This window comes from Phascolarctos cinereus, unplaced genomic scaffold, assembly GCF_003287225.1.
Source record: "Phascolarctos cinereus isolate Bilbo 61053 unplaced genomic scaffold, phaCin_HiC Scaffold_726;HRSCAF=1367, whole genome shotgun sequence".
NCBI lineage: Eukaryota > Metazoa > Chordata > Mammalia > Diprotodontia > Phascolarctidae > Phascolarctos > Phascolarctos cinereus.
Window position 1 is genome coordinate 314,051,822 of NW_027556098.1, and position 13,990 is coordinate 314,065,811.

General features: G+C 42.1%; 1 protein-coding gene across 6 annotated transcripts in view; it reads right to left on the reverse strand.

Annotated features, from left to right (window-relative positions):
* FAM168A (family with sequence similarity 168 member A) overlaps nucleotides 1-13,990 on the reverse strand; it is a 200,096-nt gene that overhangs the window by 35,606 nt on the left and 150,500 nt on the right. For 4 of the 6 annotated variants that reach the window (XM_078156904.1, XM_020989604.2, XM_020989606.2 and 1 more), the window contains 2 exons: nucleotides 12,338-12,418; nucleotides 9,423-9,449 (listed from right to left, as the gene is read on the reverse strand). In XM_078156904.1, coding sequence (XP_078013030.1) covers nucleotides 9,423-9,449; nucleotides 12,338-12,418 — 108 coding nt within the window. The remainder of the gene's footprint in view (nucleotides 1-9,422; nucleotides 9,450-12,337; nucleotides 12,419-13,990) is intronic. The other 2 variants (XM_078156905.1, XM_078156903.1) reach the window with 1 other exon arrangement.

The window sequence follows — 13,990 nt, forward strand, 5'->3', positions numbered from 1 at the left end:
GGTAAATGCTAGTTTCACGGGCTGTAGAACATCCAGCAGTGGGCCCTGCTGATGTTGCTGAGTTTCCCAGAACACCAACTCTTTCTTGAAACTGGTTGAGGAGGCTTTTGCCTTTGGCCCCAGGGTTGTCACCATTAACAATTTTTGAAACATCACTGATTTCTAAAGGATCAAATTTCCTGACCTTCTCTAAAACACTACTGATCAGAGAAATGCAAATTAAGACAACTCCATGGTACCACCTCACACCTATCAGAGTGGTTAACAGGACAATAAAGGAAAATGCCGGAGGGGATGGGACACTAATAACTGGGACACTAATGCACTGCTGGTGGAGTTGTAAACTGATTCAACCATTCTGAGGAACAATTTGGAACTATGCCCAAAGGGCTATAAAACTGTGCATATCCTTTGCTCTAGCAATACCACTGCTAGGTCTACATCCCAAAAACATCCAAAAAAAGAGAAAAGGACCTATTTGTACAAAAATATTTATAGCAGCTCTTTTTGTGATGGATAAGAATTGGAAATCAAAGGGATGCCCATCAACTGGGGAATGGCTAACAAGCTGTGGTACATGATTGTAACGGAATATGATTGTGCTATAAGAAAAGACAAGTAGGATTTCAGAAAAACCTGGAAAGACTTACATGAACTGATGCACGGTGAAGTGAACAGAACCAGGAGAATATTGTATACAGGAACAGCAATACTGTTCAATGAAGAACAGAAGACTTAAGAAGACTATTCTCAGAAATACAATGATCCAAGACAATCCCAAAGGACTAATAATGAAGCATATAATCCACCTCCAGAGAAAGAATTTATATCAATTGAATACAGACTGAAGCATGCTATTTTTCATCTTCTTTCTTTCATTTTTTCTTTTATTCAAGTCTTCTTATACAAAATGACTAATATGGAAATGTTTTACACAATTGTGCATGTATAACCTATATCTGATTGATTACTGTTTCAGGGAGGGGAGAAGGGAGGAGGGAGGGAGGAAGAAACAGAATTTGGAACTCAAACCTTAAAATAAAAATGTTTAAAAATAGGAAAAAAATTTCCTAACCTTCTTCAGTCCTTTGCAGTCCTAATCACTTGTCTTTCTCCTACCACTGTTATCACAGCTATATCTACTCCCTCTTTCCCTTCTCTCTTTTGCTTCCACATACTCCAGGCCACAAGAGTGTATTTTCTAAGATTTTTCACAAAAGAATTCATAAATTTAGAAATAAAACCCCAAGGCAGGATTGTTAGAAGGAAAGCATTTTTAAAACTCTATAGTCCCAAGCTGGGTGGCATCTAAACTTCACATCTAACCTTTAACTAAAGTGCCCTCAGTCCACGGACCTCGCAGGATCATTGATTTAAAGCCAGGACCATAGAGCATCCTTCGTGGTCCCATATGAGAATGACTCTTTCACATCAGAATACCTCCCGTGCTCCTTTTGTGATTCACCTATCTAGACACGTCCCCCAGATTGAACTAATTAGCCATTCTATAATTCCGGAAGTCCTCTGATTGCATTGCGGATTTAGGGTTAAGCCCACTCATCTCCTTGATCACCTGCTATCCCCTTCCCCAGGCAGGAAAATCCAGAAAATACCAACCAATAACAAAGCATTTGTTCCCATGACTTCAGAAACAGAATTTGGCACCACTCTGAGAGTACACAATCCAGCAAAGGGGAGTGAAACTTAGCACTGCTTTGTTTGCTTGTAGAGTGGCCAGATGCTTCTTTCATGCTGAGACCTTCCCCCCACTCATCTAGGGTCTTAATAAGGTATCCAGACAAGCCTATGCAAGATGGGTCTAGTTTTCTGGGTCCTTCGTAGAACAGAGATCCCTGATGTGGGACACACTGTTCTATGCATCTCTGGGTGGCAGGAAGGAGCTGAGAGATTGATCTGATCAGGTCAAGTTGCTGGGACAAGCTACTGATGAGAACTAACTAGACTCACTGGAAAATGTGGCTCTGAGACATTAGCTCTCTCTACTAGTGAATGAGAACTGCGAGTCCCCTCACAACTTTGTTCATGATTAAAAAGAACCCCGGAAGCACAAAAGATGAAAGAGAACAGGCTTTGCCCTCAAGGGCAAAATTCCTGGTTACAGAGTAAGCTCCCTGCTGTGGCATGGCAGCACCCTTGGAAGGTTATGCTGAGCACTACAAGAGGTGGGTACCAAAGAATTAACTGTCCTGAAGGATTTGAAAATGAACATGGGACAATTCATCCCAATGCACTTTTATGCAAAGAAGTATTAATTTCTTGCTCTAAATATCAAGCCCATGCTTTGATGTTAAGAGATAGAATAAAATCATAGAATCTTTGAACTGAAAAAGACTGTCAATGTTCAAGGGAATCTAAAAGAGTAAACTGGGAATAAAACCACCAAGTCAGAATCTCATGTAAACGAGGATGCGATTTATCAGCTCCTTCATGTAGCTGTCATATGGCAGGGCAGGATTAGGCTTGCTCCCAGAAGGCAGAACCAGGAGTAATGGATCTAAGTTGAAGAGAGGCAGATTTGTGCTAGAATGAAAAAAAAAAACCTGCCCTACAATGAGAGGTATCCAAAAAGTTGTCCTGGGAAGTGGTGAGTTCCCCGTATTAGTGGAGCTCTTTAGGTAAAAAGCTGAACGACCCCCTTATCAGAGACACTGTATGGACTGAATTTGATGAATCCCGACTCTATGCCCTGTCCAATTACTAAAGGGTGCCCAATTACACACTGCATTTTCTTTCCTAAAGAGCACACTACATACTGAGCCATGTTTCTGCTCCATCCCCAGCTCCAGAGCCTGAGGCTCTCAGTGACTTGTTAAAGTTACTCAGCCTGTTAAGCAGTAGAACCAGAGGCTTCCTCTAACTTCGTGCTCCCAAGAAAATAACCTTATTTATGGGACTATTCCATTTGCATTCCAATGCTTTCATTTCAGCAGAATTTGAAAAAGCTCAAGTCCCTCCTAGGACATAGGATTGAGCCTATGGCTACACCATTTAGCACTGTGCTTCTGAGTACTCTACCCAAGAGGTAAAGCTACAGTACTAGCAACTCCCAAAGGCCACAAGTTAGATCAACCATCAGAATACCTGTTTGATTTATTCAGAAAACATTTATTTACCATTACATGCAAAATCATGTTGACTATCCCATCTCAAGTGCCCCATCCACTCCTCTACCATCTTTATTTCTTAAAATCCTAGCTGTCCTTCAAGACCTGATCAAATGATGCCTCCTTCAAGACAAGCTTCTCCCCCTTCTGCCCATCAGCCTCTTCCTCATCTTAATTCTCATAACACTTTGTTTACATTTCTTTTATGGCATGTATCAGAGCCCACCTGCTATTATGGTTATTTGTTCATGTCAGCTGTCTGTTCCCTTCTACTCCTCCCCTCCATAATTATAAGCTTCTTGGTGCAGGACCTGCATAGGGAGCTACTGATATTTGTATCATCCTCTACTACCCCGTCACATAGTAGGCAATCCTTGATCTCCCTGATGGAAGTACTCCAATCCAGTGGTACAGATAATAAGTGGAACACTAGAAAGAATACTGCATTTGGAGCTAGAGAACCTATGTTTAATCCTGGCTCTTTTACCACCTTCTAAACTTTGACAAGGTACTTCCCCTATCTGGGCTTCAATTTATTCATCTATCAAATGAAGGAGTTGGTTGAGATGACCTCTAATGGCCCTTCAAGTTTTAATCCATGAGCCTATTAAATAGTTCTACTTTCAAACTCCTTAAACCAAGAGGCAAAGGTCTCAGTATTCTGTGTCTGACTAGCCAATGACATGATTCCACGGTGAGATACCTTGCAAACAACCATCTACTGGCCTTGGCTAGAGCCACAGCCACCAATCAGAAATCCTTTTATCTCTTGCAACCGAGACATCTCAAGAAAGTCTAAGCAGCAGGCAGGCTAGAAGTAGACTGACTCACAGACTGGAGGCACTTGTTGGCTACAACTTACCCCCTCTCCAAAACAGTTAGGCTAGCAATATTTTCCCAGTGTCAGGGAGGGGCTTGATGCTGGCAACTTGATTAGGCTTCTTTCCTAGTTTGCTGACCTACTGTAATGAGTCTTACCTAGCCAGCTTTCAGGGAAGTGAAAATCAAGCCACCATAAAGAAAGAACCTATTGCTCCATCTGTAGAATTCTGGTCAGTTAACTTGCTTGAGTTGGAGGGACAGCAAGCAGAGAAGCAAGGTATCTGAAGTGGAAGGGGCATAGACAGGGGCTAATTAAAATAGTAGCTGCTTGTGGATCATTAGGACAGAGAAGTGGATTGGTTCACTATAAGGAAAAATTTCTTAGGAATCAGATCTGTCCAAAAGTGGAATGGGCCACGTTAGGAGACAGTGAGTTCACCATTACTTAATTTTCAACAAGAGGTAGGATAACTACTTGTCAAAGATGTTGTAAAGGGGATTCCTGTTCAGTTGTAAGTCGGACTAGATATTCTTCAAGGTCTCTTCCGGCTATGAGATCCTAAGATCACTGAGGCAAATAATGTTGAGCATGGAAATTTGAAACAGAAAGTAAGATTGAGTCATGACCACAGAAGAAAAGTCAAAGGGAAACCAACTGGGTACAGGGGATTCAAGAGGGCTTACTGAGAGGTTTGCTAAAGGTGTTTCTTGGAATGAAAGATATTTTTGACCTCCAGGAGCAGCTATGCTGCACGGAATGACATAGACTTAATGGGAAATCAGGCTAGCACCTCCAGGATCTGATACCTCCTGTCCCTTACGGCCTGTGTTAACCCTTTCTACCATACAATAGGGTCTTCCCACTTCTTCATTCCACCAAGAAAAAAAATCAAGAGTCAAACACCTAGTATGACTTTGGAAATTTTAAATAAAAAGCCAGTAAGTTAAAGGCACAGGTAGGAGGACCATGACACTGTCCTCTACTGCCAAGAGGATAAAATGAACTTTTTTGCTTGGCAACTGTGTCTCTATAACCTGATTCCAAGCTTTCCATACAATTCCTATTACTCCCTTTCTCCATCTACTTTATGTTCCAACCAAACTGCAATACAGACAATGTGGTGTAGTGGAAATGGCAATGAACTTGGGGTCACTAGCCCAGAGCTCAGATTTCAGTTCTACAAATTACTGTGTGACCTTGGGCGAGCAATTTCATTTTTCACTTTCCTCATCTATAAAATAAGAGGGCTAGACTAGATGAGCTCTAAAGTTCCTTGCAGTTCTAGCTCTCAGAACCTAGGAATACTCATTGTTCCCTGATCTCATCATGCCCTTTCCCACCTATGTGCATTTGTGCAGGTTGACAGCTGTGCCTAAAATGCAGTCCTGATCCTCATCTCTACCTGTGGGAGCCCTTCTCTTCCTTCAAAGCCCAGCTCAGACTTTTGCCATGAAATCTTTTCCTTAATCCCAAATGAAAATGACCTTTCCCTACTCCAAATTTACTGGAGTATTCTGTCAGTATCTCACTTTTGTGAGATGTGTTACTACCATCTATGCGGATCCTACTCATTTATCCCCTGCTGCTCTTCCATAACTTGACTGCAATTTTCTTGAAGGCAAGAAGTGTGTCTGTGTCCAGTGCCAAATATAGATTACAGAGTAGGCACTTAATACATGGCTGTTGTTTCATTCTTATGACTCCAGGTAACTTGGTAGTGAGTTGGCCATGCCAAGAGTGCCCGTAGGATGGTCCATGTTGTAATCTTAACCACTGAAGGAACCTCAGAAGTCATCTAATCTAGCACTTCTTAAACTGTGGGTCTCCACCTCACAGGATTGCACTGAAGGGCTTGCAAGTAGAAAAGGTTTAAGAAGCACTGATCTAATCCAAATCTAAATCTTAGCAGGACTCCATTCCAGATCCTTGGCTAATGATGATCGTCCAAGTTCCATTTAAAGATTCACAGTGTTCAGGAAGCCATTATGTGACAAGCTCTAAACGTTGACAAGTGTTCCCTTATGTCAAGCTAAAACTGGCTTATCTGTCACCTACTGGAGTCACACAGAACAGATGTAATCCCTCAGAGATGGTCTTTCCAATGCTTGAGGACTGCTGTGTTCATGGTAGTCTTTACTTCTCCTCTCCAAGTTAAACATTCTCATTTCCTTCTGTTGATGTGGAACAGTGTCTAGTTTCCACCCTGCCCCAGTTACCCTCTTCTGGAATCTTCCTGCTTGTCAACATCGCTTCTAAAATGCAACACTCAGAACTGTATCCAATACCCTAGATATAGTCTGACCCAGGGAAAGAGGAGTTGGAGCAGATGTATGTCTTTCAAAGCTAAGGATTAACGAGACTTATCTCTCTTTTCTTGGGGCAAAGGCAGCTGTCCCAGGAGTCTCTTTTGGGACTTGCTGGACTAAGTTTGGCCATGGTAAATTTGAAGGACTTGAGAGTTCCATGCCCCTCTTTAACAGGTGCCTTGTCAAGGGGTTTAAACATAGTATTTTATTTTTAACCCAGGTCAAAGTTCATACATTTCTCTAAGGGGCAGTCAAATGTTAAACAAAGTTAATCAAATACATTAACTAGGGTTTGCGTTGCAGGGCCCTGTGCTAGGCACAGTGGGAGACCACAGAAAAATATAAGATATGATTCTTCACACATAACCAATTCACAGTCTCAGTTGGGGAGATAAGATGCATAGACATGAAATGGCTGGGAAAATGAGACAGTTTAAGTACTCAAAAAAATAATGATTCCCCCACTGATGTTCATATTACTGTTTTTAATAGGAAGCAAAGTACAATTAAAGATCAATGGATAAGACACCTGTGTTCAAATTCTAGCTCTGCAATTTACTGGCTGGGTGACTTTGGGCAAGTCATTTAGCTTTTCTCAGCTTCAGTTTCCTCACCTGTAAAATGGGAATTATATCATGTTCACCATCTACTTCCCAGGGCTGTTATGAAGGAGGTACGTTGTAAACTGTCCACAAGAGGGGTTACGATTATTTGGAAACAGCATCTAAGGGGTGCACTCCTAGTTCAGACAAACAGAAACGGCTGCCACAGACAGGAAGGCAAACTGTGTTCTCTGGCAAAGCAGAAGGGACGTCAGAGAATCAGAGACTGCAGAATGTCAGAGCTGGAGGGAGCCTTAGAGACCATAGCAACCAAGAGCGTCACTTTACAGAGGAGAAAAGAGACACAGGGATATGTCTTGTCCAAGGTGACAGAGAAGGTGGCGTCAGGATCAGGACTAGAAGCCGGATCTACTGACCTCTGGACCAGGCTTTTTTGCCTCACGGCAAGAACCTGGAGCAGAAGGCTTCCTGAGGTCCCTGCCAGCTCTAAGATCCATGATTCTATGATTTCCCTGAAGCATTGAGATCACAGGAGGGAAAAAGGACCCAGGGAGGGAGTGCTGACAGTCAAGTCCCAGAGCAGAGCCAAGCAGCAGGAGGAGGATTTAAAGGAGACAATTATACGAGGAATTAGAATATTAGGATTAGGAGAGACCTTAGAGATCATCTAGTCTCACACCCTCATCTGACATCAGAAGAAACAGATAACCAAAGGGGAAAAGTGGCCTGTCCAAAGATTGCTCCATGCAATTTCCAACAACCTAAATTGTTAAAAGCTTTAAACTTCAGCTTAAAAATGTAAGAAGCATATAATGACTTTATGAAGACCCTGTTTCAAACATTTCCCCCACTAGCTTTAGGTGGCTGTGTGGTGGTGGTGGTGGTGGTGGTAATGATGATGGCTCAAACTTATATAGTGCTTTATGATTTTCATTATCCCATCTGACCTCACAACAGCCTTGGGAGAGAGGCAGGGAAGAGATTGTTATCTTCATTTTACAGAGGAAAAAACTGAAGTTTTAAAGAAAAAAAAGTGACTTGATCAAGGTCACACAATAACTTGAACTCAGGTCTCACAGATTAATCATCTATAACTGTCAAGGGAACTCGGTGCAAAGTCAGGGAGCTGGCTACCTATAGGCAGCTGGCAGTCTCTCGAATGAGACAAGGGGGATGGGGCCCACTAGATCCTCACCATTCTTTATTCCCAACTGGCCTGGCCTTTAGTTGACAGGCCCTCAGCTGAACTGGGAGGGGAAGTATAGGAATGTTAAGACCTGTGAAAACAGCAGCTGTGCTTCAATGCTGGGGTACACCTGAGTTCTTAGCTCATTTTCCCCAGTCCACTGCTGACTAACCTACCTCCCCCTGTTACCAAGAATCCCTAAAGGAAAATAATTTTTTTAGGGAAAGTGGCCAAGCACCTTCCTGTCTGTAGGCCTAGTAAGCTACAAGATGTTATAGATGGAAGGAACCTTAGAGGTCAGGAGGTTCAGCTGCTACTAGTGTAATTTGAGCCTAGAAAAACTGAAAGGTCGATTCCTTCACCTAGATAGAACTCATTAATTCACTAATAAAAATAGCATCTCCTTTCTACAGCTCTTTCCTCACAATCATCCTGTGCAGTAAACAGTACAATGTCATTATCTGTATTTTACAGATGAGGAAACACAGGCTCAGGACAGAAAATAATCTGCACATGACAATGTAAGTAGAAGTATAAGGGCTAGAGTTTTGAATATTGGTATTCTGCATCTGAGACTACAGCTCTTTCTATTACATTAAACCTCTATCTTCATTCTAACCATACGGAATGATCTCCTTCCCAAAAACCAGAGAGGAACAAATGGATGATTTAAAAAAAAAAAAAGAGCCATTTTGTTGAGAGGCAATGAATGGAGTGTGGGTGTCATGAGAAGTTGGAGTAATGTTAAAAGCTTTGTCCTTTAAGTCAGAAGACCTGGGTTCAAATCCTAGCTCCACAACTAACTTGCTGTGTGATCTTAAACAAAATCACTTAACCTCTCTGGGCCTCAGTTTCCTCATCTGTGAAATGAGTAAGTTAGTAAAGATGATCTCTAAGGTCCCTTCCAACTTTAAAGCTTTTAATGTTAAGTTGTTTAATCCCTGAACCCCTGTTTCTTCACCTATAAAATGGGAATAATAACATCTCCTAGAGCTGCTGTGAGCATCAAAAGGAACAGTGTCTGTAAAGCACTTTGGAAGTGCCACTTATTATGACTGTGTCACTTGGCATTATGACTGAGGACAGGCTGTGGGGCCAGGAAGCAATCCCCTATTCTCACTTGGTAAGACTGTTTTAGTATTTCTTTAACCCACGATCCTTCGTCATCAGACACATCTGCAGTTAACTCACTATCTGCTTCCCTCCAGGTTTGTTTCCCCTTCTGTGAAATAAGAGCTAGGCTAGATGATCTCTATGGGCCCTTCTAGTCCTAAGGTGGGGGCCATCTGAAGGATCCCCTTGCCGAGCTCTGTGGCTTCTGGGGGTGGAGTGGGGAAAGGAAAGGCAGAGGGGCTACTGACATAATGAGAAAATACATTCATAAGCTATAATACAGATGAGGAAAAATAGTTCTCCTACCATAAGCTGAATGCAGGAACTGAAACTCTGTTGGACAAAAATGTTAGTTGAAATTACCGCTAAGAATTTGCGCAATGATGTATACATCTCATCTATGTAAACAGACTCTTCTAGAAACAGCAGTTTAGCCCAGTGTGCAATTTCCCCAGAGGGCTCAGGGAGAGGCAATTGTGAAGGCTGAAAAATTATTCTCTGAAGCAAGAGACTGAACTGCCAGCAACAAGAGCCTAAATTTATCTATTCAAATGTTCTGTATGTTCAAATCCACAGCTCATTAAGGAAAGGACCTTCAGTGAGGAGTCACACTATAGTGGTTAGCTTGGCCAGTGTAGGGAGCATGCTCTGGTGCATACAGTTATAGAATGTTAGAAAGGAAAGGGACTTTAGAACATGGAACACTAGACCACAGAACACAAGCCATCAGAGCTAGAAGGGACCTTAGAATACAGAATGCCATTCCAGAAAGGGTCTTTGATTGAATTCCTTAATTTTACAAATTAGGAAATTTAGGCCCAATGAGGGAAAGCCACTTGCCAAAGGTCACAAAGCAAATTAGTTCTCAAACTGGTCTTGCTTTTCCCATACTGCTTCTGTTTGACTTGATACAGTCCAAAAGGCTTCACTGCTGTGTATTCTTATCTGCACTTTACTCCCAATTTAGCCTCTAACCCAAAATATTCCACCCCACCTCAAGAGGAAGGGCCCTATTTTCAGAAGACCAAGGATCTATTCCCAATTCCACCACTAACTCACTGTGTGACCTTGGGCACATCAGTTTGCTCTCTGGGACTCAGTTTCCTCTAAGGTTACTTCCAATTCTGATGTTTTATGATTCTAGTTATTTTGCCTCCCAATGATCAGACAGTAAAGAAATGGGAGCAAGCTGAGAAAGCTTCCAGTAACAAGCAGTTTTCAGGTTGAACCAAGGAGCATAAGGTTATCTATGCTCTCTGTTAATGACATATTAGTATCTACAACATCTGGCTGAAAACAGCTCTCACTTAAGCACATAAACTGGTCTTCTGGAAGCATAAGAGAGTAGAATTTCAATCCTAGAACTAGCTTTCTCTGAAGGCTCATTTCCCTTCAAGCTCTGATTCGAACACTTCACTGCTCCTATGAAAAGGCGCAGGCCTGGGTATGGTCTAATGGAGAACTTTAAGGACAATCCCCTCAAGTCCTGGGCCATCTTGTTCATAGGTGTACTACATACAGCCAGTGTGGGAGCATTACACCTCAGAAACAGCAAGCGCTACAAATCAGGACTGGATTTATTGTTTTGTGCATTGTCTAGACTGGTGTTCATATTATCTGATTAAACTTCAAAGTGTGTCATGCATAGTTAAGAGGCTTCCCCTCTGCCTAGCAGATTGTTAAACATTTACAGCACACCCTTGATCTCATGCCACCTATAAAGGGGTTGGTCTGTCACTTCTGGCACGTGATCCTAAAGAAGGGAGCTGTGGTGTAATATAAGGGACTCTGTTGCAGAAACTCAGAAGATCTGGGTTCAAGTCCTAGCTCTACAAACTCACTGTATGACTTTCAATAAGTACTGCTCTGTGAGCCTCAATTTCCTTATTTATAAAAGAAGGGAGAGGTAAAAAGCAGGGGTTGAACTTAGATGGTCTCTAAGGCCCCTCCCAGCTCTAACACTCTATGTCCTCAATTGTAACACAGTCATAACAATACTTGCTTTTACTTAAAACAATTATTATGAGGTAAAATTCTTAAAGTTCTAAAGAAATAGGAATTAGTGTTATTCTCTGTTCTAAGGCCTCTCCCAGCTCTGATGACATTCGTGGTCTCAGGCCCTTGCCAGCTCTACATAATGGCTTCACTACAACTAAAACAATTTAGACTTCTACGGAGCTTTAAGGTTAACATGGTACTTAACACAGAACAAGCCTGTGAGGTGAATGGTGAAGGTATTATTATCCTCATTTTACACCTGAAAAAACCGAGGCTCTAAAAGGAAGGGGAAGTTAAGGAGAATTAAATGACTTCCCCATTGTTAACAAGACTTCTTAGCACACATCTGAGGCAGGCCTGAAGCCCAGGCCTCCTGCCCTCTAAGTTTAGCAACCTCTGCCCCAATAGCGCATTCTTACATTCTATGTTCTCAAGTCCTTTCCAGCTCTGACCTTTGGGATCCTTAGCTGTAAAATGGAAATGACAACACTTGTACTACTTGACTCAAAGAGGTGTTGTGTGGAAAGCACTTTGCAAACCTTCAAGTGCTACAGAAATGTGAGTTATTCTTCTCTGTACCAAGGCTTCTTCTAGCTTTAACATCCATCAATCTATGTTCTCAGGATGCTTGCAGCGCTAATATTCGATGACTAATAGAGATAATGAATGGGAAAATGCTGTGAAAAATAGAAAACATTGCACACATCTAAGATGCATATTCCTTGGTGAGCTGTGTCCCATTTTCAGTCTATCCATTTGGAGTTACAGTGCTTCTCTTTGTGACTAATGACTGAGTCAAAGCAGTGGTTTGAAAGCTTGATATATTTAGACTCTTTGATGGCAAGTCTCCAACATATATACACCTGTCAACATGTTCAATGACTATAGCTATTTCTCAACTGAGATCTTAGAAGGAAAAAATAACACAAAGAACTGATTTTGTCCTTTGGGGTAAAGGCTAGGGACAGGATCAAGATTTCTTTGAAAAGTGGGTGTCCACACCAAGGAGGGTACACTTCTTCCCCTATCTGTCCTGTCTGCATTCCCCCAACTCTTGCCCACCCCAAGGTCTAGCTCACACACTCAGTGCTAGGAGCCTGGGCAGGCTGAGCCCTGAGCACCCAAGCATGTGAAAGAATTTTTCCAAGCTGAACAGCATGGCTACAGAGGCTTTACACCCCATCGTCCTATCCCCACAAAACAATCCTCTGCCTCCTCCTTACCTGGAGCATAGCTTGGGCTATTCGTTGGATACAAGCTGGGGTTGTAGGTTGGCGCAGCTGTTGGGTAACCAGTAGGGTAACCTGCGAAGAGAAGACAGAGATTAACAATGAGATAAGCAGAAAGAAGAAGCAATTTTGTGGTATATCCAACATTAGTCTTTACCCATCTGTCAGATACTATGTGAACCTTACACGTATACACATTCAAGGCACAGATCCGATTCTATTACAGTAAAACCAAATTCCAATGAAAATTTCTATATGTCAAAAAATGTCACCAAATTCTAGTTTGTATTACTCTTCCCCTGTAAAAATAGAATGAGAGACTCCTAATCTGCATATCTGTTTGTCAGATTTCAAGCCACCTCAATTCTGGCAAGCAGCTTGTGAAGCCACAACTAGGCCCTCCCCAAAAAAGAGCATGGATCACCTTAATAAAGCCCATATACTTTATCCCAGAGAAGGAAAGTGCTCCCAGCTAACAGCAGTGGAGGACAGAGAAGAAATACAAAATAAAAAACAGTCTGGGGTCATTTAGGGCAAGGGCAAAGAGTTCTGCCCACAACAGAAGTGCTGGAGGTGAGCAGATCCAAGTTTCACTCTGATTCACAGAGCATACAGAAAAGTCAGTTATATGCGGGTAATAAATATGTCCCTATTGGAAGAGGAAATCTGCAGGTAATTTACTGGGTGTCATCTAGCAAGATATCCTATTGTCAATATCTGAAGATACTGAGTTCACAAGATCCTGGTTTTGTTAGAGAATTCAAGGGAGAAGACACAAAGGAGAAGTGTCACATTCCAATAATGCTACCAGTGGGAAACAGCCTTAGTGGTCTTGACTACGAGTCCTAGAATAGCCCCCAAAGTTCAATTATAATGATGATGGGTAGGAGAAACATAAATGAGAGATACAGAAAAGGGATCAGAATAATAAATGGGTTCTTTTATTAGGATTCAGTCCCTACATGTACAGCATGGGAGGAGAAACACTGGTGGGAAAACACTGGTGCCTTGAATACAGAAGGTGCTTAATAAATGTTTAGTTGTATTGAGCTGTGAAGTTTCAAAAGGATCAGAGGAGCCTCAAGTCATTTGCCAGACAAAAGGAGCCATGAGAGGCAAAGAAGAAAGGAGTGAGTGAGTGTGTGTGTGTGTGTGTGTGTGTGTGTGTGTGTGTGTGTGTGTGTGTGGTGGGGGTGTGGGGGTGGCGGTGGAATAGTGGTAGTGGAGAGAGATGCCTGTTTATCCAAGGACTGCTGAGTTGACTTGAAGGGAAATGTGGCCAACATATCCTAGCTTTTTGTCAAAATGCAGCTGCAGAGAGGGGCTCTTTGTCATATCACAGCCCTGTTTCTACAATGACCAACTAGGACTTATAGTCAGAAGATCTGAGTTAAATTCATGGCTCTGGCTATTACTAGTTGTGTGATCATGGGGAAGTCACCTTATCCTCCTAGCCTCAATTTCTCACTTATAAGATAGGTGTAGTAATTTGTATAATGTGTCTCACAGAGCTCTCCGGATGATAGCACTCTAAAAATACTAAACAACAACAATAAAAAACAAGCAATGTGACTATTATTAAAAAGGCAACTCCCTACCCACCCACCCACCCAACTTCAAACTAGTAGGGTCTATAACGGCTGACAG